Source organism: Hevea brasiliensis, chromosome 11 (assembly GCF_030052815.1).
Source record: "Hevea brasiliensis isolate MT/VB/25A 57/8 chromosome 11, ASM3005281v1, whole genome shotgun sequence".
NCBI classification, from domain to species: Eukaryota; Viridiplantae; Streptophyta; class Magnoliopsida; order Malpighiales; family Euphorbiaceae; genus Hevea; species Hevea brasiliensis.
In genome coordinates, this window is record NC_079503.1 from 72,214,185 (window position 1) to 72,241,913 (window position 27,729).

A 27,729-nucleotide genomic window follows, 5' to 3' on the forward strand; every position below is an offset into this window, starting at 1 on the left:
TTAAAAATGTTTCAATAGTAGTGTCCACGGTCATGATGAGAAAAAGTAATCAGAAAATAAAATTTCATTTTTGAGCTCCATATAACTAAATTCTCATCCATTCTTTTTACAAAAGACCTAAGACTCAATCTCTAATACTATGCCTTTCATACCTTGTCTTTGAGTCTTGGCTTCCATAGTCTTGTTCTTTTCTCATTTTGGATTTGTCTTGAAATGCCTTTGAGTATCCTTTCTCCTTAGATATATAAGACAAAGAATCTACACATCACTTTAAAGTTAGGTTAGATAGATTCTCTTTGAGTTTTGTTATCATCAAAATCAATGCTCATTTTGAGCTACACGGGGTCAACAATCTCCCCCTTTTTGATGATGACAAAACTCAACTGAATCAACAATAAAAAATAAAAGTATGTGAAAGATTATGTGAGTATGTAAATCTAAGCAGTATAGTATGCCGAAAATGCTCCCCCTAAATATATGCACATAATTTCCAAGAAATCTATTTTCTGTACACAAGCTCCCCCTGAGTTTATGCTATAAAGCATGTTCACAATATTCTCAACACAAGTATAAACACAAGTATAAACACATATCCATCAACACAAGTATCAACACATTCATATCCATTTTATAAACACATATTCATACACATTCATATGTTCATATCCATCATATCCATCCTATTTGTATCAACACATTCTATTCTCCCCCTTTTTGTCATCAATCAAAAAGGAAACAGGAGAAAAGAACCAAAAAAGAATCATGTTAGCCCAAATGTGAATGCAGTAAAGTGAACAGTAGCAAACTAAAAACCAATATTAGCAAACAGACTAGTAAACTAAATATGCAAATAGGAAACTAAAAATCCAGATTAGATGGGAATCATTTAAGTCTTTTGCTCCTTCGAGTGGATTTGGAAGGCACCAACTTCTTCCTGGTGATTTTGACAATAGGTGGCTGAGTTCCTTGGTCAGCCACTTGATCACCTTTCTGTGCCTCATCTTCATCAGAAGGTGGTTGAAGAGCAGCAGCTAGGGTTTGGTATGGATTTGACATGGTGGATTTAGTTCTTTTTCTCCCTTTCTTGGCTGCAGGGGCAGCAACTGCAGATAGCTGAGTTGGAGCACTCTCTTGGTGATCCTAGAGAGAAGCTTCCTTCTGCTGTGTAGGGGCAGCAGCAGTTTCAACAGCAGTTTCAACAACCTTTTCAGATTCTACAACCTTTTCACCATCCTTTGGTAGCTCACCTTCAGTTTCCACAATCTTTTCACCATCATGCTCAGTAGGTATATCAGCTGCAGGGCCAATCTCAGGTTCAATGACCTGGTCACTAGCATGCTCAACAGGGGCGTCTACTGCAGGTTCAAGCTCAGGTTCTGCTACTTGGTCACTTTCATGGGCCATAGCAGCAGGAGACTCACCAACCTTATTGCTTTCACCCTTATCGGCAGAGACTTGAGTAGCAGCCTCAACTTTAGTTGGAACACCAGTTTCCTTGGCCTGCTGAAGATCCATAATTAGCCTCTTCAATTCCTCATTTTGAGTAAGCAAGTGACTTACTTTATAGTCAATCACATCCACATATTTTCTCAGAATGTCAATGGACTGATTGGTTGAACTAAATTGTTCATTGACAATAGCTTTTATCCCTTGAATTTCACTCAAAAATTCACTAGCAGAATCAGAACCAACCTTAGCAGAGGAGGAACCACCCTTTTCAAACCTTTTCTTTCTCCCATCAGTGTCTGAGTGTATTTCTCTAAGCACCATCAAATCAGTCCTAGAGCTTTCCTTAGAGACATTCACATTCAGCTCTTTAAACACAGCAGACAAAAGATGTGCATACGGCAGTTTTCCAATCCCATAAGCTTTGCACATGTTTTTGAAAATTAAATAAGCCAAATTCATCCTAACTTTATTCACAATGTGCCACATAATACGCATGTCCAAGTGACTCAAATAACCATAGCTTCCAGATTTAGGACAGAAAATGTAGTTCACCATACTGTGAATGATTTTGATATGTTGAAGTGCTTTTGTACTAATGGACTTTTCATTTTTAGCAGTGTTAGCAGGGAACACCTCATTTTCAAACTCAACCAAATTGAATCCTGCTACCCTAGCAACATCCTTATGTGTGGAAATTTTATTTCCATCATTAGGCAATTTCAAAGCCGTAGCTATCAGTTCAACAGAAACACCATATGTACTGTTATTCAAAATCACTTCAAATTTGTCCTCATCATCAACTGTTCTCAAAGTCCAGTAAAACTCTTGAACAAGCCTAGGGTAATACTCATTTGCAAATTCACACACATCAAACCATCCTTGAAACTCAAAAAGCTCTTTGAATTGAAAGTTTACCTGATTAAAGTACTCCCATTTGATAAATTTGCAATCCAACAGTGCTTTATCCACTGAACCCGAAGATTTTACGGCACGCATTTTTCGCTGGGTATCAATCCCTTGCTTTTGTCCCTTCTTTTTCTTTTCTGGCGTCGATATAGGGGGTTCGACACCCTTGGATGGATTTGAAGACTCACTAGCTGATTTTGATGCAGGTAAGGTTTTCTTCCCTTTCAATTTCTTTCGCAATGTGGCGATAGGGACATCGTCGAAGGCTGAGGAGGAAGATGAAGCAGCCACAGCAACAGAGGACTTTCGTTTGGCGCGAGCCATAGAAAATGAAATCTGATAATGGCTTTTCAGTGAATGAAGAGTGAAAGAGGAAAGGAGAGTCGAGATATTTGATGGGTTAGGGTATATTTCACCGGAAAGAGAGAATGGGTTTGTTTTGGGAGGTGTCGGGAATCGATGCAGAGGAGAGAGAGAGCGTGGGGGTTTCGTGTGGCAGAGGGTTTAAGTCCTCTTGAGTCCCGCGCTTTTCAGTTACACTGTACTTTCAACTGAATCTGTTTTCCCCTTTTTTTTTATTTTATATTTCAAACAAGTCTATCTATCCCTATATGCACAAATAAACATTTCTACATGTCTGACACAGCACTGAGAGTGTGATATCAAATGTGAAAAGATAAATGCATTGCTAGACACCCAGAAAATTTCAAGAACAATCACCTTTCGGTTTGAAATTTGAACAGTACAAGATATAGCAAATTAATTTTAGTCATGCAATATTAGCATACAACTTAGTAAACTAATTTCACGAGTACACAAACAAGTTAGCTAATATTCTTTAAAGATTTCTTAGCAAACTTATATTACAGCAGATCACTCACATATTAAACAAAATGTAAAACATGAAATTATTATGAATTAAATTTCAAACAAATAGTTTACACATACCAATTTCCCTTCTAAAGCTACTGAAGTTTGTTTCTTACTGTGCCAAGAAACTAGTGCAAGACCAAGAAATTGACAAGTACCTGAAGTACTTTTTCTATCCAGTCTACTTCCAGCAAAACAGAATCACTATAACCAACAAGATTAAATGATTCACATTTTGGATACCATAAACCAATTGAGTATGTGCCAATGAGATATCTAAAGATCCTTTTAACTGCACTTAAATGGAATTCTTTTGGACATGATTGAAATCTTACACACAAGCAAACACTAAAGTGTATGTTTGGTCTAGATGCAGTAAGGTACAAAAGAGAGCCAATCATACCTCTATAAAGCTTTGTATCCACTTCTTTACCTTTTTCATCATTGTCAATTTTGATTGTTGAAACTCATAGGAGTGCCCATGCTCTTCAAATCTTCCATTTTAAATTTCTTTAGCATATCCTTGATGTACTTTGATTGATTTATGAAGATGACATCATTCATTTGCTTAATTTGAAGTCCAAGGAAGAATGTGAGCTCACCCATCATGCTCATTTCAAATTCATTCTGCATAATCTTAGAAAATTTTTTGCAAAGAGATTCGTTAGTAGCACCAAATATTATATCATCAACATAAATTTGCACAATGAGCATATCATTATGATGCTTCTTAACAAAAAGTGTTGTATCCACTTTGCCTCTTTGAAAATCATTTTGTAAAAGGAATTTACTAAGCCTTTCATACCATGCTCTAGGAGCTTGCTTTAAACCATATAAAGCTTTAGTAAGTTTATAAACATGATTTGGATGCTCATGATTTTCAAAGCCTGGAGGTTGTGCAACATACACTTCCTCATCAATATAACCATTTAAAAATGCACTCTTGACATCCATTTGATAAAGCATAAAATCCTTGTAACATGCAAAGGTACACAACATTCTAATAGCTTCAATTCTAGCAACCGGAGCAAAGGTTTCATCAAAATTAATCCCTTCCTTTTGATTGTAGCCTTGAGCCACTAGTCTAGCTTTATTTCTAACAACATTGCCTTTTTCATCCATTTTGTTTCTAAAAACCCATTTAGTACCAATAATTGAATGATCTTTTGGTTTAGGTACTAAATTCCAAACTTTATTTCTCTCAAATTGATTTAGTTCTTCTTGCATGGCAAGAATCCAACTTTCATCATTTTGAGCATCTTCAAAACATTTAGGTTCAATTTGTGAAACAAAAGCAACATTACCAAAATATCTTCTCAATTGAGCTCTAGTCATCATCCTCTGAGATGGATCATCAATAATGTCTTCTTGGGGATGATTTCTATGGAATCTCTATTCTTTAGGCAAATCTTCATGTTGAGGCTCATTTACTTGTAATTCTTCCAAATTTGGCATTTCTTCATTAATTTGATCTTCATTGGCATCATGGACATCTATTGTAGTATCTCCTTGAGTTTCTTCATCTTTGTCATCAATTTGTTCCATTTCTTGACTTGATATTATATTTTCTTTTTTAAAAACCTGCTCATTATTATCATCACAAACATTTTTCCTTCTGATAGAAGGGTTAGTCTCATCAAACAAAACGTGAATAGTTTCCTCAATAACCAAAGTTCTTCTATTGAACACTCTATAGGCTTTACTCTTTGTTGAATACCCAAGAAAGATTCCTTCATCGGATTTAGCATCAAATTTCTTCAAGTTATCATTCTTGTTATTTAAAATGTAGCACTTACAACCAAATACTTTGAAATATGAGATATTTGGTTTTCTTCCTTTCCACAGCTCATAGGGGGTCTTTTTCAAAATTGGTCTAATCAAAACTCTATTCAACACATAGCAAGATGTATTAACAGCTTCAGCCCAAAAGTATTTTGGCAAATTATTTTCACTCAACATAGTTCTAGTCATTTCTTGCAAAGTCCTATTTTTCCTTTCCACTACCCCATTTTGTTGTGGTGTTCTAGGAGCTGAAAAATTATGATTGATTCCATGTTTATCACAATATTTCTCAAACAAATGATTTTCAAATTCAGTTCCATGGTCACTTCTTATAGATGAGATGCAAAAGCCTTTTTCATTTTGAACCATTTTACTAAAAGAGGTGAATTTTTCAAAAGTTTCATCTTTATGAGCAAGGAAAAATGTCCATGTATATCTTGAATAGTTATCAACAATAACTAAAGCATATGACTTTCCACCAAGACTAGTAGGAGTTACGGGTCCAAATGAATCAAGATGAAGCAATTCTAATGGCCTAGTGGTAGACACAATATTTTTAGATTTAAAAGATGCTCTAGTATGCTTTCCTAGTGCACATGCTCTACATTGAAATTCATTTTCATAATTAATCTTAGGAAGACCATTAACAAGTTCTTTCTTAGACAATTTTGAGTGTATGCATGCTTACATGACCAGTCTTCTATGCCACAAATAACTAGAGTTATCATGAGATACTAGACATGTACCATGATTAGTTTCAAAATTATTCATGTCAAGCAAGTAAACATTATTGGATCTATTGGCAATGAACAATGTGTCATTATCTAAGTTATTGATTGTACATAGAGAAGAAGTGAATTTTACCTGAAAACCTTTATCACAAAGTTGGCTTACACTTAGCAAGTTGTACTTCAATCCTTCAACAAGCGGCACATCTTCAATACAAGGTTTGGTTCCAATTGTGCCATTTCCAATTATTTTTCCTTTCCCTTTATCTCCAAATTTTACATATCCTCCATCTTTCATTGTGATTTTTGAAAACTTATCCTTTTCACCAGTCATGTGCTTTGAACAACCACTATCTATATACCATTTATCACTTTCCTTCATCCCTTTGAAACAAACCTGAAATTTAATCACTGAGCTTTAGGTACCTAAGCAACTTTGGGTCCTTGGGGGTTAGTGACCTTAGGTAAGGTTCCCTTTGGTACCCATACCTTCTTTACCTTAAGATGACCTTTCCTAAGTGCACAAGAGCTAATCATATGACCTCTTTTATTGTAATAATAACATGTAACATTAGGCAAGGAGGATGTAGATGCTTTAATGAAATGATTCTTGTACTTGTCATAGTTCATGAAACCATCAAAACCAATTCCATATTTCTCATTTGAAATTCTTTGGTTTCCAAGAAGTACATCTAGAGTTTCTTTTCCTTTTGTAAATTTTGCCAAATCATTTGTCAAAGACTCTACTTTAGCTTCAAGAACTTTATTTTTCTCAATAACCATTTCACAAGTTTCTTTTGAGGTTTTTAACTCTAAGTCTAGTTCTTTAAACAAAGCAATTTGTCCTTTGTAAAATTCATTTTCTTTATACACATTGGACATAGCAATATTTTGTGATCTCAATGATTCAATCTCTAAATTCATTTTACTGCATTTTCTCTTATAATTTCTATACTCATCATATACTCTAGCAAATGCAAGTTCAAGTTCTTCTACATTAGGAGATTTATAAGAATTTACCTCATTGTCACTTTCTTCTTCCTTTTGTGAACTCTCGACTTTCTCTTCAAGTGCCATCATACAAAGAAGAGCAGTCTCTTTGTCACTTGATTCATCATTTAAAGATTCTTCACTGTTGCTCCATACTACTTTCATAGCTTTCTTGCTCCTATCTTCTTTTCCTTTCTTCTTTTTGAGTAATGGACATTTGGGCTTGATATGTCCAGGTTTGTGACACTCATAACATACAATTTCTTCTTTTGAATCTCTGAAATGTTTATCCTTGGGAGTATACTTTTTCAAGAATTTCTTGTATTTGCTTCCTCCCTTATTGAAAGCTCTTTTAAATTTTCGTGCAAGCATAGCCATTTCATCATCATCTTCACTTGAAGCACTTGAGTTGTTACTAGAATCAGCTTTGAATGCAACTCCTTTCTTCTTATCTTCATCTATGTTTGACTTGAGAGCAATACTTCTCTTCTTCTTTTGCTCAATTTCAACTTCATCCTTTTTATATACCATCTCATGTGCAATGAGAGAACCAATGAGTTCATCATAGGTGAATGTTTTAAAATCTTTGGTATCTTGGATAACTGTTGTCTTTGCTTCCCAAGACTTTGGAAGTGATCTAAGAATTTTCTTCACAAGTTCAGCTTCCTCAAATCTTTTACTAAGTGCTTTGAGAAGATTTACAAGATCAGTAAACCTTGTACTCATATCCGCAATTGACTCCCCTGGCCTCATTTCAAACAGCTCATAATCTCGAATAAGAAGGTTTGCTTTGGACTCTTTAACAACATCAGTTCCTTCATAAGTCACTTCAAACTTATCCCAAATTTCCTTAGCAGATTGACATCCTGAAACACGATTATATTCATTAAGGTCAAGTGAGCAATGCAAAATATTAATAGCTTTAGCATTTATAGAAATTTTCTTCCAATCATTGTCATCATATTCATCTTCAAGTTTTGGAACCTTTGTAGTTCCTGGACCATTCTTTTGAGGAACATGTGGACCATTTTTAATAATTCTCCATGCATCAATATCTACAGATTGTATGAAATTTCTCATTCTTACTTTCCAAAATGAATAATTAGTGCCATTGAAGAGTGGTGGTCTAGTGATTGAGTAGCCTTCAACTAATGGTGCGGGTATACCGGCAGAATTACTAGATGAACTAGCCATTGTGGATCACTCTAAGGTTGTAAGACCCTAAGCAAGAGAGACAAGCTCTGATAACAATTTGTTGTCCCAAAATAGTCCAAGAGGGGGGTGAATTGGACTTTAACAATTTTTCGACCCTTGCTTGTAGCCTAATGAAAAATTGTGGCTTTGTTCAACTAGGTGCTTCTCTATATAAAATGAAAGTAATATGTGCTTCAACAATGTGTTCCTAAGTTGCAATTCAAGTCTCAATCAAAGTATATGGCAATATTTGACAAAGCATCCATCATACAATAGACAACTAATTTTTCAAGTCACTCAATATGTCCACAAATTTATCAATTCAATCTATTCAACCAACATTCAATATCATGTATATAAGGAAAAATTTAAATTGCACAAAAGTAAAGAGGTCAAGGTTAGAGAGATCAAACATAATGATTTTTATAGTGGTTCGGCTTAACTAGCCTACATCCACTCTCTCAAAGAACCCTCTTTGAGTCTTCTCTCCACTATTTGCTCTTTTGAAGGCAAGAGACCAAAAGTTCTTTACAACTTTTAAACACCAAGCTTTTACCAAGGTAGCTTGAAACCTTCACAAATGCTATCACAAGCACTTACTCTCTCAAGCTTCAATAGGTGCTTGTACAACCTCTCTTAAATGCAATTCAATATTGTAACACTCACTCTTACTCAATAGAAATCAAACTATAAAGAAGAGATGAGTTGATTTGCCAATGGAAGCTCAAAATCTTTAAAGCTTTTGAATGAAAGCAATAAATGAAAAATCAATGTTGGAGTTCAAATGTAGGCTTTCATCAAGTGTAAATGAAGTAAAGGAGGTGTATTTGTAGTCTCAAATCATTTTAGACCGTTTGAAACCCTTTTGTAACGTTATACACACTGCCCAAGACAAAATAGCCGTTATTTTGTCCTTTTGTGCGAAGTTGAGCAGCTCTGATACATTAGCAAACTAATGAAATTTTAGTAGCAGTCAGTAAACTGGTTAGTAAACTAACTTTTTTAGCAAACTCATTAGCAAACTAAAAAATTTAGCAAACCAGTTAGCAAACTAAGTCAACAGCTGCGTGTCTCAACTTACAATGTAAAATGATTTAGACCTTAAAAATGTTTAATAGTAGTGTCCACGGTCATGATGAGAAAAAGTAATCAGAAAATAAAATTTCATTTTTGAGCTCCATATAACTAAATTCTCATCCATTCTTTTTACAAAAGACCTAAGACTCAATCTCTAATACTATGCCTTTCATACCTTTTCTTTGAGTCTTGGCTTCCATAGTCTTGTTCTTTTCTCATTTTGGATTTGTCTTGAAATGCCTTTGAGTATCCTTTCTCCTTAGATATATAAGACAAAGAATCTACACATCACTTTAAAGTTAGGTTAGATAGATTCTCTTTGAGTTTTGTTATCATCAAAATCAATGCTCATTTTGAGCTACATGGGGTCAACATTAAGGTAATTTCGAAACGTACTATTTAAGTAGTCTAAGCATCTTCCTACTTTGATAAATGTATAAGTATCATCTACCTTAATAGTATGACTCGAAATTACTTTGATCATGCATGTATAATCATAATCATTTTCTAATATGATATTTTAGTTTTTTTAGAAGCGGGTTTCATAAGATATTTGTTTACGAAGGGTAAACAAGAGTAGTTTCAATGGCATCTTCAAGCCAATCAACTGATGAGATCACAAGATGAGAATGAAATGTTCAACAATGGCATAGTTTAATAAAAAAATTCAGAATCTTCATAAGCTAAAGAAGGGGACATTGACTTAGGGGCTCATTCATTACCTCCACTTAACCATGATAAGATTGAAGCGAGATTAGCCAGTCTTGACGGTTTGCTTAATTGCTGGAAATCGCTTCCTCTACACACCTAAGGATTGTTTGAGAAGAAGTATGGGAAAATTGCTACTTTGATATAGATTAAAGTATAAGGTTCTGCTCTTAAGGCATTACTGTCCACATGGAATACCGTTTATAGGGTCTTCTTTTTTAATGACATCAATACAACTCCAATGATAGAAGAGTATCAGTCGCTATTAGAGATACTTTATGTGACTCAGAATCATGTGTACCTTCATCTTGATTACTGACAGACATGGAAGTAGTTTGCCAGTATAATAGGTGTAACTCCCCTCACTCGAATATAGTGTAGCCAAACAAGGCATGTCACACTTGGTGCCGGAGCACCCTATTTTATCTTACTTAATTCCTTTAAAAATTTTATTCTCATTATTTTTTAATATTAATTATTTTTCTATAGAGAAACCAGCTGAGTTTCCTCTGTTTCTTTTACCATTTAGCGTATTTCGCTATTCACCTACTTGAAATTTCAATAATATTTTACAAATAAAATCTCATCACACATTCAAATCTTGCAACCTCATTTGCATACATATCCATTTGGACTTAATTTATGTATCAAAATTCTCAATCTTCATTAGTTTACATAATTTGCAAACTAATTACATAAATTCATACTTTACATCAGGTGCATATTACATACAATTTCCTAATTTACATTACAACATATGAAATAATTGTAATACAAAAAATACATAATATGACTAATGTGAGCCCTATTTACATGCATTGCTGATGAGGTGACAACCTTGAACACTCTGCAGATCAGAACTCTAAAATCTCTATAACACCCTCACCGTAGCAATTCCGTACATTCAACTGTTCAGGTGACCGGTGTCGGTCCGGACAGCTAGAACGTTTGGAAAAAATATTTAAACTAAAGTAAGGAACTATAATTAACTCAAATATTAACAAGAGAAATATAGGAAAAATTTTAGAAATAAAATACAATCAAGTTAAATGAGCCGGTGCCCTAGTGATGGGTAACCTAGTGGGAAGTTGCTGTTCTCGCAACTAGGAGTCCTAGACTCGGGAGAAAATTCATCAAATAATTTTTGGGACTCCAAAGAAGAGTCATTGAGGTTTCTATGGCATTAGAATGCCAAGAAAAGACTTAGAAAATTTTTTAGATCGATACAGACAATTTTAGTCTGTTAAGCCAAACGGAGGGCATTTTGGTCATTTCGCCTTCAGAGACGATTTTTGGCCGACTGGTCTAGTTAAGTAAATAATTATTATGACATAAAATATGAATAAATATTGCTAAAAATTGAATTGGAAATGAGTAAAAAAGAAAAGGAAAGAAAAATAAAAGAAATTAGGAATTATGACATCATATGATGTCATTAAACACTCTCCACCCAATCACAACTTGACAAGCATTTAAAGAAGATAAAAACTAAATAAATAGGGATAAAATAAAAGGAAATCAGATTGTCTTCTTCAATTTCCCGGCAGCCTCCCTTTCCTCACCTCCATTGAAGAAGCTTTCATCTCTCTCTTTTCCAAACCTTGATTTTTCACCACTAAACCCTAACTTCTTTTCATTAAAAATTGTCCCTACCTCTTGGGAAGGTTTTTGGCAGCTAAGAAAATTAAGAAAAGTGAAGTTTAAGCTTGGGAAAAATTCTGCTCAAAGAGGTTAGTGCTATATCTCTCCATTTTTCTCTCTAAATTTGAAGTTAGGTGTATGGAATTAGTAAGAAATTCAAGAAATTAAAAGCAAATCTCCATGTATGGACCAACTAAAATTTTTGGCAGCTTTATGGGGGAAAGTAGTTCTGATTATTTTGATGGATTAAAGTGGATTAGAGGTGGTGTTTGAAGTGTATATGTAGAGTGATAATGAATTAGTATGTTTAATTGATGTATATGCATGAATGGACACTTTGGAAATTAGGGTTTATGAAAAATTAGAGTTTTGCTTATGTAATGGTATGTTAACCTTGTAATGGTCAATTAGTGACCAGTTGAATGTGTGTGAGGAGGAATTGAATTGAGTAAGGATAGTAGAGTTGAGTTTAGGCATGCTGCCCTTGGTGACCTGCAGGACTAGTTGAGAGTCCAGCAGGTTTAGGTAGCCATAAATGGAGTTGTATAGGTTCAATTGGTGCAAGGCTAACTGAACATGAAACTAGACACATAATGGCACAACTTTAGTGAAGAAACACTGCCCAGAAAACCAAACCAAGTTGACCTAAAAATTGTCATAATCTGGGTGACTTACATTCTGCCTAGGCAAAATGACCAAATAAATAGTATTTATTCATTTGGTCATAACTCAGCGTAGAAAGGTCTAATTGACCTAAAATTTTACCAGAAGATAGCTGAGACATAGCCCAACAACTTTCATTGAGAACATAAATCCAAATTCTGACCATAACCTAGTCAAATTGCCAACCAAACTCAGGTCACCAAATCTGGCAGAACTAAATTGCCCAGAAATTCTGGGTACAGGTCACTCCGGCCAGTTATGGTAAAATGACCATAACTTGAGCTACAAAACTCCAAATGGAGTGATTCAAAAAGGGAATTAAAGAAGACACAATAAGAAACAACTTTGATGAAGAAAAGTTAGGCCAGTTTTCACTGTAAAATTGTCCAATGGAACAGTAAACTTAGGTAATCAAAACTGAAAATTTAGAAATGCATCTAGGGGACTTTAAATTGCAATTGACAATTAATACTAGCAAATGTAAAACTCAAAATATGGGATCTTGGTGTAATTAGAATTAACATATCCATTAAATATGAAAAAGTCAACATTTTGGTTGACTACTAAGGTGAATAGTAATCAACATGATTAGCAAACTAAGATGAAGACCTAAAACCAATTCTAAGCTTAAATACTTAGAATTGTATGACAAATGTGGACTATGCATCCTAGTAAAAATTGTTAAAGAGAAATTAAGGCCATAAATTTGAAATCCATGAAATGTTCATGGATTGCTTGAAATATGAAAAGTAAGTCACCTAATTGATGTGAATAGATAGTTATGACTTATATACCCATCACAAATAGAATTCATAAAATGTTAGTAATTCAACTTGAAATATAAAATTTATAATTACATAAGTTGATTTTTGAATGTATAAATGAGAAAGGAAAAATGTTTTGAATATAATGGTACATGTAATCATTGTTTTGAATTGTGATCAATATGAATGACATAAAGAATAAATAAATGAATCATATTAATATATGAATGAGACATTAGTTCTTATTATTGTAGAAAGGAAAAGTACTTTGAGTACAATGGTATAAAAGGATAATTAATGTGAATTGTGATCATATAAATGATCAAATGAATGTATAAATTATAATTGAAATTTATTATGAAATAATGAAGTCATAAAATATAATATATTAATATTTAATGATATTATGTGCTCTTGTATTGCCTAGACATGTGTGTTAGATTGGATAGATTGGCATGCCAATAGGGTATTTTTTTAGTAGTACTGCGAAAGGCTTTATGCCTGTATTCATGGCTTTATGCTCGTATTCATGGCTTTTATGCCCGTATTCATGGCTTTATGCTCGCATTCATGGCTTTATGCCTGCACTCATGGCTTAATGCCCGATTATGTGTTATCATGACTTTTTAGCCATACTAACTGCATACGTGGTTGACGTTCTACGTCTCATGATATGACGGCCTGAGGCACCGCGGTGTCCAGTGCCAACGACCCGTTATCCAATTTAGTCAGCCTGTCATAGGTTACTTGGGCAGTCTAATTTATTAAAATAAGTTACGAATATTGACAATTAAAAATGTTAGAAAGCAAATAAATGAGTAAGAAGTTCTGAAATAAATTAGATTAGCTCCAAAAATTTGTTTCTTAGAATGGTTTGAAGTAAATTAAATTAGTTTCAAAAAAATTTTAAATATTACGAAAAGATTATAAACAACTTAGAAAGTATCAAGGAAGTGATAAGAATACTAGTAGAAGAATTATAACTTAAATAATATTACAAATGTGACTTACATAAGAATATAAGTATAAGTTTAAATTTTAGATTATTCGTATCTGGTACATTATTAATGCAAATTTCTAAACTGAGCACCTCCAAAGAAGAATATGGCAGGATAAAGGATAGTTAATATTAGAAACTAAATTAATTATAAATCTAAATTATTCAAACTATGGTTTATTTCTACCTTTATTTGTATATTATTATTTTCTTGCTATATTATTGCACCACTAAGCAGCAATGCTTAGCGCGGTGGATTCGTTTCCTCGCGCAGGTACTGAAGTTAAAGCCTAGCGAATACTAAACAGAGATTTTGGAGTTCTGATCTGCTGAGTATTCCAGGTTGTCACCTCCTCAGCAATGCATGTAGATAGGGCCCATATAGATCATATTATGTACTTTGTACATTATAATTAGTTATTATTTGTAATGTAAATCATGAATTGTATGTTGAAATACCGATTATGGAACTGTAATTAATTTGTAGATTATGTAAATTATGAATTTATGTAATCAGTTTGTAAATCATATAAATTAATGAAACTTGAGAATTTATATATATAAATTATGCATGAATGAAAATGCATAGAAATGAATATGAAATTGAGGTATATGATTGAGATTTGAAATATGAGATGGTTATGAGAATAATTGATGAGATAATTATGATTAGCATGAATGAGATTTTTATTGTAAAATATTATTAAAAATTTCAAACAGGTGAATGATGAAATGCGCCAAATAGAAATAAAATAGAGAAACTCCGCTGGTTTATCTTTCAAAAAAAAATTGATATTAAAAGATAATAATTTGAAAATGATTAAAGGAATAAAGTAAGATGAGATAGGGTGTTCCGGCACCGAATGTAGCATGCCTTGCATGGCTACACTGTAGTGAGGTGAGGGGTGTTACAATCTCAGTCTAATATCCACTTGGCTTTATCTTCAGTACCTGCGCGAGAAAACAAAACCATCGCGCTAAGCATTGCTACTTAGTGGTGCGATAATATAACAAGAAAATAATATATAAAAATAAAGAAAGAAATGAATTATACTTTGGATACTCTGGAATTTAATCTAATTTAATATACTACTTCTAGTATCAACTATCTTTCGTTCTAATTTATTCCTCTTAAGAAGCAATTTATTCCAAAATTCACAGTAGTAATATCCAATCCCTAAAAATTCTAAGAATATTATTATTCTTTACTTTATATTATTATAAAAAGAAAATAAGTGCATTTGTAATGCTTATTTAAGTTATATCTCTTTTGTAAATCTTTTTATTATTTTATTCAATACTTTCTAGGTTATTGCAGATTATTTCATAATAATTAAATTTTAATAACGTTCCAATTCATTTCAATTCTTTCTACTAAAAAACTAATCTAATTTATTTTAAATATTCTTACTCATTTCTTTAATTGCTAATATTTTTAGTTGCTAATATTCTTAACTCATTTCAATAAATTTTATTGCCCAAGTAACCTATGACAGGCTGACCAAACTGGATAACGGGTCGTTGGCATTGGACAAAGTGGTGTCTCGGGCCGTCGTACCATGGGACACAGAACGTCAACCACGTATGCAGTCAGTTTGGCTAAAAAGCCATAATAACACATAATCGTACATAAAAGCCATGAGTGTGAGCATAAAGCCATAAATACAGGCATAAAGTCTTTCGCACTACTGCTAAAACAATACCCTATTGGTATGTCAATATATTCAATCTAACACACGTGTCTAGGTAATACATGGGCACATAGTACCATTAAATATTCATAAGTTTTATTATTTCATTATAGGTTCTAATTATAATTTCTAGCATTTTAATCTTTTTCATAATGTCGACACCATATTTTGGCCGATCCCTAGAATCAATAAAAAATCTTTTCTTTGAACAGCTAATCACGTTTTCGGTCCCTCCTTGATAGGCGGTCACATTTTCGATCTCTCCTCACAGAGAATTGAATCAATGCTAAGTCCTCACATTCATTAAAGCCTCGCCGATCTCTCAAAATCATTTTACCGACCTCTCAAACCCGATGTCGGATTTCCGGACCTGTCAAGAATATTCCTGATCTCTGTTGATGAATAAAATGAACGGGCACTAGATCTTTTCCTACCAGTTTTATTGCCGACCTCCTTTCCGAAAGTTTAAGAGCTAAAGTTTTGGTTCGATTCCGATCTTAAGTGTTCGAGTTAAATTTTCGGTCAAGTTCGTCAAAGATTTCTTCCTACCGATCTCATGTTCAAAGTGCTTTCCGATCTCTCATACTTAGATTAATAATCACATTTAGTTTTTGTTTTGTGCTCATACAATCAAATACTCGCATAAATAATGGTTTAAAATTTTCCGATCACAATCATTCATTGAACAAAAGGCATTTCATTTCATGTCATAATTTGTACAAGTTATTCGGTGGGGATCACCCCACTGATCTACATTTGGATCACTCCTCTCTCCCTCTCACCCTGGCTTCATCCTCACTGTCTTCATCATTGTCCTCGGGAGCCACATCGGCCATCCAAGAAAAGTCTTCTTCCGGGTAACGCCCCGGAGTGCGGCCAAGAGATCCTTGTGAGCCTTCACATAGGCCTCACTATTCCCGCCACCATCTCCTCATCCCTCTCCTTAAGCTCCTTGTCTTTCTCCTTAAGCTCCTTATCCTTCGCCTCAAGTTCCTCTATAAGTTGAGCGACCTGAGCGGCTTCATTGGCATGAAGCACCTGGACTTCCTTAAGAGCACGGTCCCTCTCATCCAAAGCACGATTCTGTTCGGCCAACCGGTCTTCATGGAGCTTTGCCCGTCCCTCGACTTGAGATATATAATCCCGAGCAGATGAGAGTTGGGATCGGAGGGAATCCACCTCCGATTCTTCTTCCCGATCTCATTACCCAGGCGCTGAATCCTCTCCCGGATCATGGTCTGGTTCACCAGACACTCCACGTTTAAGCTCATGGTCCGAGTCAATATGTCGTCGAGACAATTCTGGGATAGCCTGTCCCGATCCTCCTGAAAGAAGATGGTAGACCCCGTGACTTTGGCGAAATCGAGTTCTCCTGACAGTCCGGTTATTCCTCAAGCAATGATCAAGACTTGAGCGCCCGAGAAGAGGTCCTCCTAGAGCTTGAGAAGGCCCCCTTCCTCGCTTGGAACAATCGCAAGAGTCGGAGGTCGCTCCTCCGATCTAGGAGGAGATCGGGTAGCTTCAGTGGTCGGCGACCGAAGGTTGGGGAGGATCACTTTGTATCTCCCTGTGTTCGTGGATCGGGCGCTTGGAGTCGTTCAACGCTTTATCTCCTTTATCTTCCGAGATCTCTCTCCTTCTTCCGCTTCCTTGAACCCTCACCACCCGCCATACCGCACAAAGAAAAGGTTAGTGAGATCACTAAGGTCGTGAGAATTGAGATTTATAATATCCCGATGCCGAGTTTAGAGAGCGGAAGTTCGCGGTCTTGGCCAGTGAGCAGTTGAACAGTCCAATGGTGCAGCTCGGCAGTCTCCGAATCCAAACAAGAATACTTTTTAGTGGCAGCCTCACTCTTCAGATCCATCACTATCAAACTTTCCTCTTCGCTCAGGGTAATATGGTTCGGAAGCAAGGGTCCCCGGTACCACCACCGCTGGGAAGTCCTCAAAGCGGCTCGGATCTTTGCTCCTCACAATGAAGAAATGATTCTTCTAGTTCTTAAGAGACGAGGCGGATCGGAAAAGAGCTCGCAATTAGGCTTCGCTGAAAGAACCAAAGTGGTCATCGCCCTTTCGGTGAGTTAGCCTGGCAGCTTGGCGAACACTTTAGCCGTAGGTCCGATTCCCTTAGCTCGGCATAGACCTCGAAAGCTACCAAGATCCGCCACGAGTTGGGGTGGATTTGAACGATGGATATTCGTGAAATTTTAGGACCTCCTTATAGAAATCGGCTAGAGGGAACCTCGATCGCCTTTAATCGTTTCTTCAGACACCATGACCATGTCATCCTCTTCAAAAGAATGATCGACACGAAGATCGCCATGGCACTTGATCAGCTCATATGAATCAGGACAAATGTTGTATTCTTGAACAAACGATTGTAGATCGGATTCCCGAAGAACCGATGGAAGCTCGCCTATAGGAAGGGTCTCTCTCCTTGAAGAAGGGCGCAGACGCTTTAATGGTACGAATTCGACTTCGACTGAGCAGACCCTAAGGGGTCCAGTTGCGCGCTATTCGATCGCTTCTTCTTCATCAGACTATTACCAAGAGAACTCAATGGAAGGAGGGCTCGCCTCTCTCAGAACTTCCGCACCTCTCATTTTAAAAAGAAAAAAATAAATTAAACAAAAAAGAAGATCAAAGTCCTTACTGAGTCTAATCGGGCCTGAGAAACCGGAGAAAATGAGAGAACTTCGGTTGTGAGCAGTGGGATTGAAAATGGAATGAGAGAACAACCGGCTAACCCTCCCTATTTATACTAGTCCGAGCATTTAATGCTCGCGAGGTTCTAGGCGGCGATCGATTGGTGAGACTCGACAATGTTTCGACACTTCTCTCAAATATCCGAATGTTCTGAGATCGGTTAATTGGAGATCGGCATAATAAGTTAGATATTTTGAATAAAGGATCAGTTAGGTGTCGTTCAGATCGTAAACCAGATCGGATAACCACATTAGAGACCGGAAAATAATCAATGCAAAAATAATAAGATGATAACTGCAAAATAAAGTCTTTATTTGCAAAAAGATCGGATTACATCATTTGGGCGATCTCTAGAGATCGGATTACATTAACATTGGATCACATCATTTCTGTGATCTCTAGAGATCGAATTGCATTGAAAACAAAATATACCATTTGGGCGATCTCTAGGGATCGGAAGACAAAAAGAATAAGACAAATCCCAATAACCGTCGTCAGAATCAGAGCCGAGGTAGTTAAAGCGTTGCATTTAGATCTCCACCGCACGCCTAAGAATCGCCCGCACGTCGACAGTGCCGTGGTATGTCATGACACCCTGTACATCCCAATCTCCACCGTTGATCTCACTTGTAAGGATGAATGAACCCTTGGATCAAAAGAGAAGACGACAATACCAGCGTTTTTCACTCTCACCTCGATCATTCCGACAAGAGGATTCAAGACCGCTTGATTAAAAGAGGAAAAGGACAAATATTTTGAGAAGCGATCTCAGCCATTCGTTTTGATTCTCTTTAATTCCTAAACATCCGATCATGTACTTCAAAATCTTGACCCTCCATCTCCCTCAAAATGAATCCTGACCCTTCATGGGGAGCACCCGATTCCTATAAATACCTGCATGAAAAACTGTTCAAGGGACGAAAAAGGGGGACACAAAAAATATAGACAAGAGGCTGCTATTATCGTGGAGGAACTCTGAAACTTCATTCAGTTTGTTACTCTGCTGTTTTGTAGTGATTAAAAATACTTTTGAAACTAGTTTTCAGGAGTGTTTTCTTGAAAAAGATTTTGAATATTGGAACTCTACATTTCAGCTTGTTCATTATCCGGTCATACTCTCATCATCTCTCGCTTTCCTTTCCGCTGCTCAAGCTCAACTTCCTTTCACCGGTTCTTACCCTGCTACCTTTTAGCTAAAGCATCTCTGGTTTCACGATGACATCAACTCTCAGCCGATCAATCCGCCATCTTCATCACCGCTTACCACTTCACGCTTATTTCAATATATTTGGCTCCTCACAGTAAGAGTTCACACTCATCGCTTACGTTTGTTTCCTGCACTTCCTTTGTTCTTCATACATCTGCAACTTTCTTCAAGGGTATTTTGTACAAGAGAACCCAAGAGAAAATATTGTTATAAGAGTTCATGTTGCTGTTTTATTAAGCGTCTACGTTTATTTCCCGCATTTCACTTGTTCTTCTTACATCTAGACCATTTCTGCACAAGCAATCCCAAAGAAAGTCACTCTCAAATCATTTTTTTTTAGTGATCAGTTCATTTTATTGATCTCCGTAATTTCTGAAAACCAGTTTTTTTTTAACTCTTTGTAGTATGTAAATGGTTGGGTAAACGTAGGTAGCTACAACTTAGAGGTCTCTTTTAAAAAGAGGACCTGAATAACATGTCAGGAAGATAGCCGAACTATTAGGCCGACGTAAACAGCAATTCGACAAAGATGTCATGAAATGGAATAAGACCAAAGTAAACGAAATAGAGTGGATCGGTCATTAATAGATATTGGTAAAATGACTACATGAAAAGGTCAGTGAATCAAGTCTAGTGTTCCCCGTTCAGCCACAGGATATCCATAAACCTTATCCCCGGCATTTTTGAAGGTCAGAATTCTTAGTTTTAGGTTCTTAAGACCCGTAGCTGTGGTTAAATTTTTAAAGGTCGGAAAAGTCTTTGTCCGAGTCTCATCAAAATAGAAGGGGTCGGAAGAGTCCTTATCCTATCCTTGCCTAAAAGTTTTAAGTCAACTCTTAAAGGAGATCGGAGGAGGGTTCTTATCCGGTCTCCCTTCAAAATTTTGATAAACATTAAGTAGGGATCGGAAGAGAGTTCTTATCCGGTCTCAACTCAAAACATTAACGAATAACTCTAAAGGAGATCGGAGGAGGGTTCTTATCTGGTCTCCTCTCAAAATTTTAATAAATAACTTAAAAGAGATCGGAGGAGGATTCTTATCCGGTCTCCCTTCAAAATTTTAATAAAAATTAAATAGGGATCGGATGAGAGTTCTTATCCTGTCTCAACCTCAAATTTTAATAAACATCTGAAAGAGATCTTAGGAGAGTTCTTATCCGGTCTCATCCTCAAAACTTCAAATAAATAACTAAAAAGAGACCTGAGGAGGGTTCTTATCCGGTCTCCTCAAAATTTTAATGAACAACTTAAAAAAGATCGGAGGAGAGTTCTTATCCGATTCTCACACCCGTTCACTAAGGTTGTCTCATTTACTTATGTATCTGGGTGATCCTGATCAGTGAAAAATCAAACATTCCTTTTACAAAAAGGACTAACATACCCATCCGAGCCCTACTAACTAATTTATAAAGGACGCAAAATTAAATCTACCTACCCTTATTAAGGGACGAGGTGGGGTGCCCAACACCTTCCCCACCCGCTACGGACCCGAACCTAGAATCTCTGTCTTGAAGTGGTTTCATTCTTTAATTTAACTTCTCAAATGGTTTTCTTTAGTTTCCTCAAAACTAAGGTGGCGACTCACTCTTTCCCACTTCGTGAGTGATCGTCAGGCGATCGCAAAATCCCATTCTGCGATAGCGACTCCACTGGGGATTGTCTAGGGACCCAACCCCAGTCTTGAGGCCCAAAAGTAGGCTTAATTTTTGTCCTATCAAATTATAGTTAGATGGGCTCACTCGACGATGTTTTATACGTTGATTATTATTGCTGCTAACTGCTTTGTTTGTTTTGCCTGCTTTATTCCCTCACAAAGGTGCTCTTCGCCAAAAAAAGGAAAAAGGGAAAATGAAAAAATAAAATCCCCCTGAATTGGGAAGAGGTAAAGGTGTCCCTTCACACACTGAACACTCACACAATGTCCTCACACACTATGGTCCTAACCCGGGCTTTCTTACCCTTTTAGGAAAGTAGGAGGGAGTCATGTAGCTGCATCGTGGGTTTTACCCAGTTAGTATCCGTGAAGGCTTCTGCTCAAATTGAAACTCGTTCTATTTACCGTGATACCCGTGGAATTTTCCCGACAATATCATGGGGGTAGAATGGGGCTCTACTGTTTACAGTAGGGGCAATTTGGGAACCTGTGGCTATTAGAAAAATTAGATCCTGAGCTAAACCGTCACGATAGCTGAAAGCCGTAGTAAACTGCCTCATAAGATAGAACTATCCAGATAGGTAGCGCTTACCCGGTGTCAGGAGTCTCCCTACTATAGGACAAAAGGGGCATACTTACTCTTACCCTATTCTGCTTTAATTTCCTTTTGTTTATTTCTTTTCAGGGTAATTTTGAATCCTACTAAAACGCCTACACATTTTCCTACTTTGATAAATGTGTACGTGTTACCCTGTCAACAGTATGATTCAAAATTACCCTAATTTGTCTTACTAACGAATTTTTCCGCAGGCGTTACCAAATCAAGGGTCTGTAGAAGGATAGGCATCATTTTTATCATGGCATCCTCGAGTCAGTCGGCAGAAAAGGTTCAGAATGCTAAACTTTGGTCTGAATCGGCTCATAGTCCGGTACCCTCCCAAAATGATGCTTTCGAGGCGCCTGCCAGCTCGCTACCTTCACTGGATTTGGATAAAATAGAGGTCAAAATGAACAACCTCGAGGGTCTGTCTAGTAGATGGAGGTCGCTTCCCGATCAGGTCAAGGTACAGTTTGAAGAAAAGTACGGAAGGATTACAACCTTAATGCAAGTCAAGGTCCAAATCCCGGCATTAAAAGCCATGTTGTCGGTTTGGAATCCTAAGTACGGAGTATTCTCTTTCAATGATATTGACACGGTCCCCACTATGGAAGAATATCAGGCATTGCTGGGGATCCCATACTCCTTGCAGAACAGGATCTACTTACACCTCGAGCATAGACAGACCTGTAAACGATTGGCACACATGTTGGGTTTTCCCCCAGAAGAAGTGAAGTCCAGAGAAACAGTCAAAGGGAACACGCATGGATGGTATTGGACGTACCTTGAGAAGCGGTTAGATCATTACCTCCAAGAGAAACAGTGGGATCAAGCTTCCATGGCACTCGCCTTGGGAATCTATGGTCTGATCCTGTTCCCGGGGCCATTGAGGATCATCACTTGCAGTGCAGTGGAGGTATTTTGGACAGTAGAAAGACAGGGGATCAATCCGATACCAGCAATTCTTGCCGAAACCTTGTTAACCCTAACTTACTGCAGACAACAGGGGAAAGGGTCCATTAAGTGTTGCTCTCAGTTATTATACCTCTGGACTATCAGTCACATGTGTCCTGTGGAGACAAAAGGATTGACTTGGTACCTTGACCAGCCTCCCATTGAGAAGATGACCCGGTTAGTGATCAGCCCAAAGAATGAAAAACAGTGGCGGGAACGGATTTTGAGTTTCAATAGCCATGGTTACTGTTGGAGGAAGCTGTGGACGTCAAGCCAACCTGTCTTGATTGGTACAGGAGGTATTCAGTCGGTGTCCCTAATTGGAATAACCGCATACAAGTTACACTCAAAGACCGTAATGAGGCGCTTTGGCTCAACACACCATGTTCAACATTAAAAATACCACCAAGGTCACTTCTACCATGAGCTCAAGGAAGAAGAAGGGTTGAAAATGGCTCGCAAGTCCCGGGAAAGCATCACCGATAGAGAAATCACCTGCAGGCCCGAGTGCCTCTGGACGATTACCTTAAATGGAGAGTCGATAGGGACCAAGAACGCTCTACCATAGAATTCAAGGACGACAACCTCGCCAAGACGCCCTATTAGAGGAAGCTAATAATCGCTGGTTGACTCGCTACAAAAGGCAAATACCAAAACTCACAAATGCAAGAACGAATGACACAATTGGAGGACCAACAGCAGAAACTTAAGAGAAGGGTAAGAAAGCTCAAGGAAGAGGCAAGGGCCAAAGGATAGGGTTCAAGAGCAAGAGGTACAGTGGGAAAAAGAAAGAAACTCTCTCCAAGCTGAGGTCAAAGAAATGAAAGGGCAGAATAGTAAGCTTCAGGAAAGGATGAAGTACCAAGAGGTACTCGTTGAAGAGTATAAACAGGAAAACAAGAAGAAGAAGCTTGAATTAAAAGAACAGCACTCCTCATCAACGACATCTTGAAAGAGTGTGCTAAAGAAAGGAAAGAGAAAGAGAAACAAGTCGCCTCTATCAAGGACTGAAAGAAAATGTGGACCAGCTTGGAGAAGATGATAGCACAGGGAAAAAAGGAACTATTACCTGAATCCGAGTATGCTCTGAAAGTGTTCGACCCTGCCAAGCAAGAAGAAAGGTTATATGAGTATCTCAGAAAATGTCATCTTATTATAAAGAATCTTCCAGAGCCTAGGCCAATGTAAAAGATACGATGTACAAATTTAATGAAGCGATTTTTGGACCATTGTTTAGCAAAATTTGTGAATGAATAGTATGACTCCCGTAGGAACTCCTCGCTAGGGTTATGTGAAAATTGAAATGCGCTATATGGGCAAGTATCATAAATGCGCATTCAATCTCGTCATTCACTACGACTATCGAACGATGCCATGATAAAGTGAGGCAATTATCCTTTGCAGATTTCGACTTGGCTCTCAAATGCCATCAGATCCTTCGTCTGCATCAGACTTTTAGTTTATCTTCAAAAATTCAAATTTTATTTAAAATTTTATTTTACCCATCACAGTAAATCAATATTTATTCAAACATGGCAAGTCTGACCAAACACACGGTTCAACCTAAGCGAGTGTACTTAACAAGATCTCGAACAAGGAAGATAATGGAAAATCAGAGCAAGTATGTAACCTACAGGTGTGTCTCCGAGTTGAAAGATCACTTTTCAAATTATGAGACTAATGAAGGAAATGTCTCGTAACAAACCTACTTGTAACCTAGCCCACCATTACCTCCTCCACCCCTACAAAGAAATGATCCTCAACAAGCTTCAACCTCTTTTACCTTTCGCCTCCCATTCCGACCCGACAATCATCACAATCCGGTGACCATAAATAATGACCCACCTTTTTCCTATTACCCTATTGCCTCAAATGCCGAGCCTCACCATTCAATCCCGATCCTCCGCCATTTCCACCCTCACTCCCGCTTGGAGGAGCATATCATACGATGGAAGGAGAACATAGGGCGAGAGATAACGAGAAACTATCTCGCCCTAGAAGAAAGATCGAGAGCAATAGAGGGGCTGAACATGTATGGTTCGATGTGTCGCCACCGAGATTGGTGCGATGTGGTGGTACCACCCAAATTCAAGGTTCCGGATTTCGACAAGTACACCGAAACTCGGATCCTCGCATCCACCGGCAACCTACATTGCCAAAATGTCCGCTTTAACGAAGACGATAGACTTCTCATTCACTTCTTTCACGAGAGCCTCTCCGAGCAGCCTCCGAGATGGTGCATACAATTGACAGAGCAAGCTACACTCCCGGAAGGATTTAGCCGATACCTTCTCAAGCAATATAAATTCAATTGTGATGCGGCACCCACAAGGAGGGACCTCTAACCTGCATGTAAAGACCGGGAAGGTTTTAAGCAAGACGCCAACGATGGAGGGAGAAGGTCAGTAAGTATATCCTCCGGATCGACAATGAACTCGCTCCCTATTCATTGAAACATTGAAGGCTCCTACTTCAACCTGATGATTGGAAATACCTCCAACAGTTTCTCAGATATCATCCAAGCCGGTGAGAGAATTGAAGCTAATATGAGAATAGGAAGACTACAGGAGTTGGCTGAAAACCCTGTGAAGAAGCCCGCCAATTTTGGCAAGAAGAAGGAAGGTGATGTACACTCGGACACGCGTCCAACTATTTACCCCAATTTCCCCAAAATAACTACTGCCATATTCCCCCTCTCATGGCCAAACCATCGCCAACATTCCACCTCCTTTCCCTAATTATCCACAACCACGCCCACAATACGCCCCACCCACAAATTTCCAACCAAGACCACCTCCTCCACCAACTCAACCACGGCCACCACAAAATAACCCAAGACCTCCAATGAATCCTAATCCACCCCTTCCCCTCCCTCTCAGTGAAATATACCGATACCTTGTCGGTATAAACCAAATCGCATCAGTCCTTTGGACCCAATCCACCGCCAGATCCTGTGTGGTATGATGCCACTGCCCGGTGTGAGTACCATGGAGGGGCACAAGGGCATTCAACCGATAACTGCGGGGCACTCAGAGGGAGAGTGCACGCTTTAATCCGGAACGGGTGGTTGAAGATTGAGGGGAATGGTTCCCTCCCCAATGTCACCTCAAATCCACTGCCCAACCATAATGCGGGTAGTGGTGTAAATATGATTGAGTCTAAGGGAGAGGGATCAACACCTGAAGTGGATAAGCTGGTTCCTTACTTTGAGGAGATTTTTGCCATAGCAATGAGGGAAGGTTATCTTTCCCCTCAGGTAGCGGGAGCTGAGGAAAGTGCGAGGTGTCCTTACCATGGAGGGGCAGCTGACCATGAGCTGCGAGATTGTGAGGGGTTCAGGCAAGAAGTCCAGAACTTATTGTCTCTCGTGGTTCCGAGATACCGCACAAAGCTAAAAACGGAAAAGGAGTGAACACCACAAGATACGGCCGTAACGCCTCTACCTCCAAAACCTAATCACCTTCTCACCCCAAAGAGCCTCACCACCAAGAATAGCTTATTCAGACTCCACCTCGCCTCCCATCACCAACACTCATGTCCCCTTGGAACTATAATTTCCAAGTTTTTACTCAGTGGAGCGTCAAAGACATCCGGCCCTAGCCTTGCCTCACCTCCGCACCACCAAAGCCATGTTTCGCTCCTCACGAGCACTTCAGATGACTTATGCCGACTCACAAGAAGATTACTCCCAAACAAGTCCTCACTGTTATTGCAATAAAACCCTCTCCACTGAGCAAGAAGTCGAGTTTATAACCCAAGTGGGAGGTGTTATGAACGAGGAAAGAGAAAAGAAAAAGGGAAAGTAAAGATGGGAGAGTCATCAAGAAACACTAAGAGGAGGTTGAGAAAGCAGGGAAGCAGAGCTCATGAGCATAGAGAAGATGAAGAATCGTTGCTCCAAATAATGAAGCAGAGCGAGTATGACGTGGTGGAACAGCTTGAGAAAGACACCCGCCTGGATTTCATTGTATCGCTGATTTTGAGTTCGGAAGTGCACCGACAAGCCTTACAGAGAATCTCGGATCGTGCCTTTGTCAACCCCGACATTACTCCGGGCGCTTTGAGAAGTTAGTGGACAAATCTGCATCCACTGTAGCCTTTTCTCAAGAGGAGGTAGACTGCGGGCTTAGGGCATAATAAAGCTCGCATGTAACGGTGAAATGTAAAGGTCAGATAGTGGCCAAGGTCCTCATTGATAATGGATCAGCCCTCAATGTACTGCCTAGCGCTACCTTGGCTAGATTGCCAGTTGACCAATCAGACATACGTCAAAGTGCTATGGTGGTGAGAGCTTTTGACGGAACAAGGAGAGAAGTGCTGGGGGACATTGACTTGCCAATCCAGGTCGGTGCATGTACTTTCAGTATCACGTTTCAAGTGATGAACATTGAGCCAGCCTACACCATGCTGTTAGGGAGGCCTTGGATCCATTCTGCGAATGCTGTTCCTTCGACTTTGCACCAAAAGATCAAATACATTAAGGACGGCAAAATCATCACGGTGAGGGGGGAAGAAGCTATACTGGTCACCAAGCCGCAATCACTTCCCTATGTGGAAGCAGCCGAGGAGTCATTGGAAAGCTCTTTCCAGGCCCTTGAGTTACAAGATACTGGGAAGGAGGGGGCCATGGCTATGGTGGCCAAAGTAATGTCAAGAAGCGGGTATGAAGAAGGTAAGGGCCTAGGCGCCACATTACAAGGGATTGTCGAGCCTATACCGGCCATTCAGAAGATAGGCCGTTATGGTTTGGGGTATGAGGAGGATGCCCTCGCGGATGGGCGATTCTGGATGAGAAAAATGCTTCGGGATCAGAGATTTGACCAGAAGATGGGAAAGGTGAAAGTAGTCCCGAGAATCACGGAAATCTTCACTAAACCGGTCATTCAACATCCGGCAAGTACAGAAGAATCACCTGATGATCCATCCATAGATGTCATCCAACTGGATTCCTTGTATGAGGCCCTAGTTTCGCCAATGGCTGAAGAGCAGGAGCTTGACAACCGACAACGAAGGATATCCTCGCACTCAATCTCGAGTAAAGTACCTCTGGTTATCTACACTTGATCACTTTGTCCATGGTGACAAGTGTAATACTGTAAATGGACCTTTTCTTATGGCATTAATATTAATGAATTAATAGCGCATTTT

General features: G+C 38.2%; 1 protein-coding gene across 1 annotated transcript in view; it reads left to right on the forward strand.

Moving 5' to 3' along the window:
• LOC110654093 (uncharacterized) overlaps positions 1-14,334 on the forward strand; it is a 34,255-nt gene extending 19,921 nt beyond the window's left edge. The window contains exon 9 of the mRNA XM_058130124.1: positions 14,044-14,334. Within this exon, the coding sequence (XP_057986107.1) occupies positions 14,044-14,063 (20 nt within the window). The 3' untranslated portion in view covers positions 14,064-14,334. The remainder of the gene's footprint in view (positions 1-14,043) is intronic.
• Positions 14,335-27,729: the final 13,395 nt, after the last annotated feature.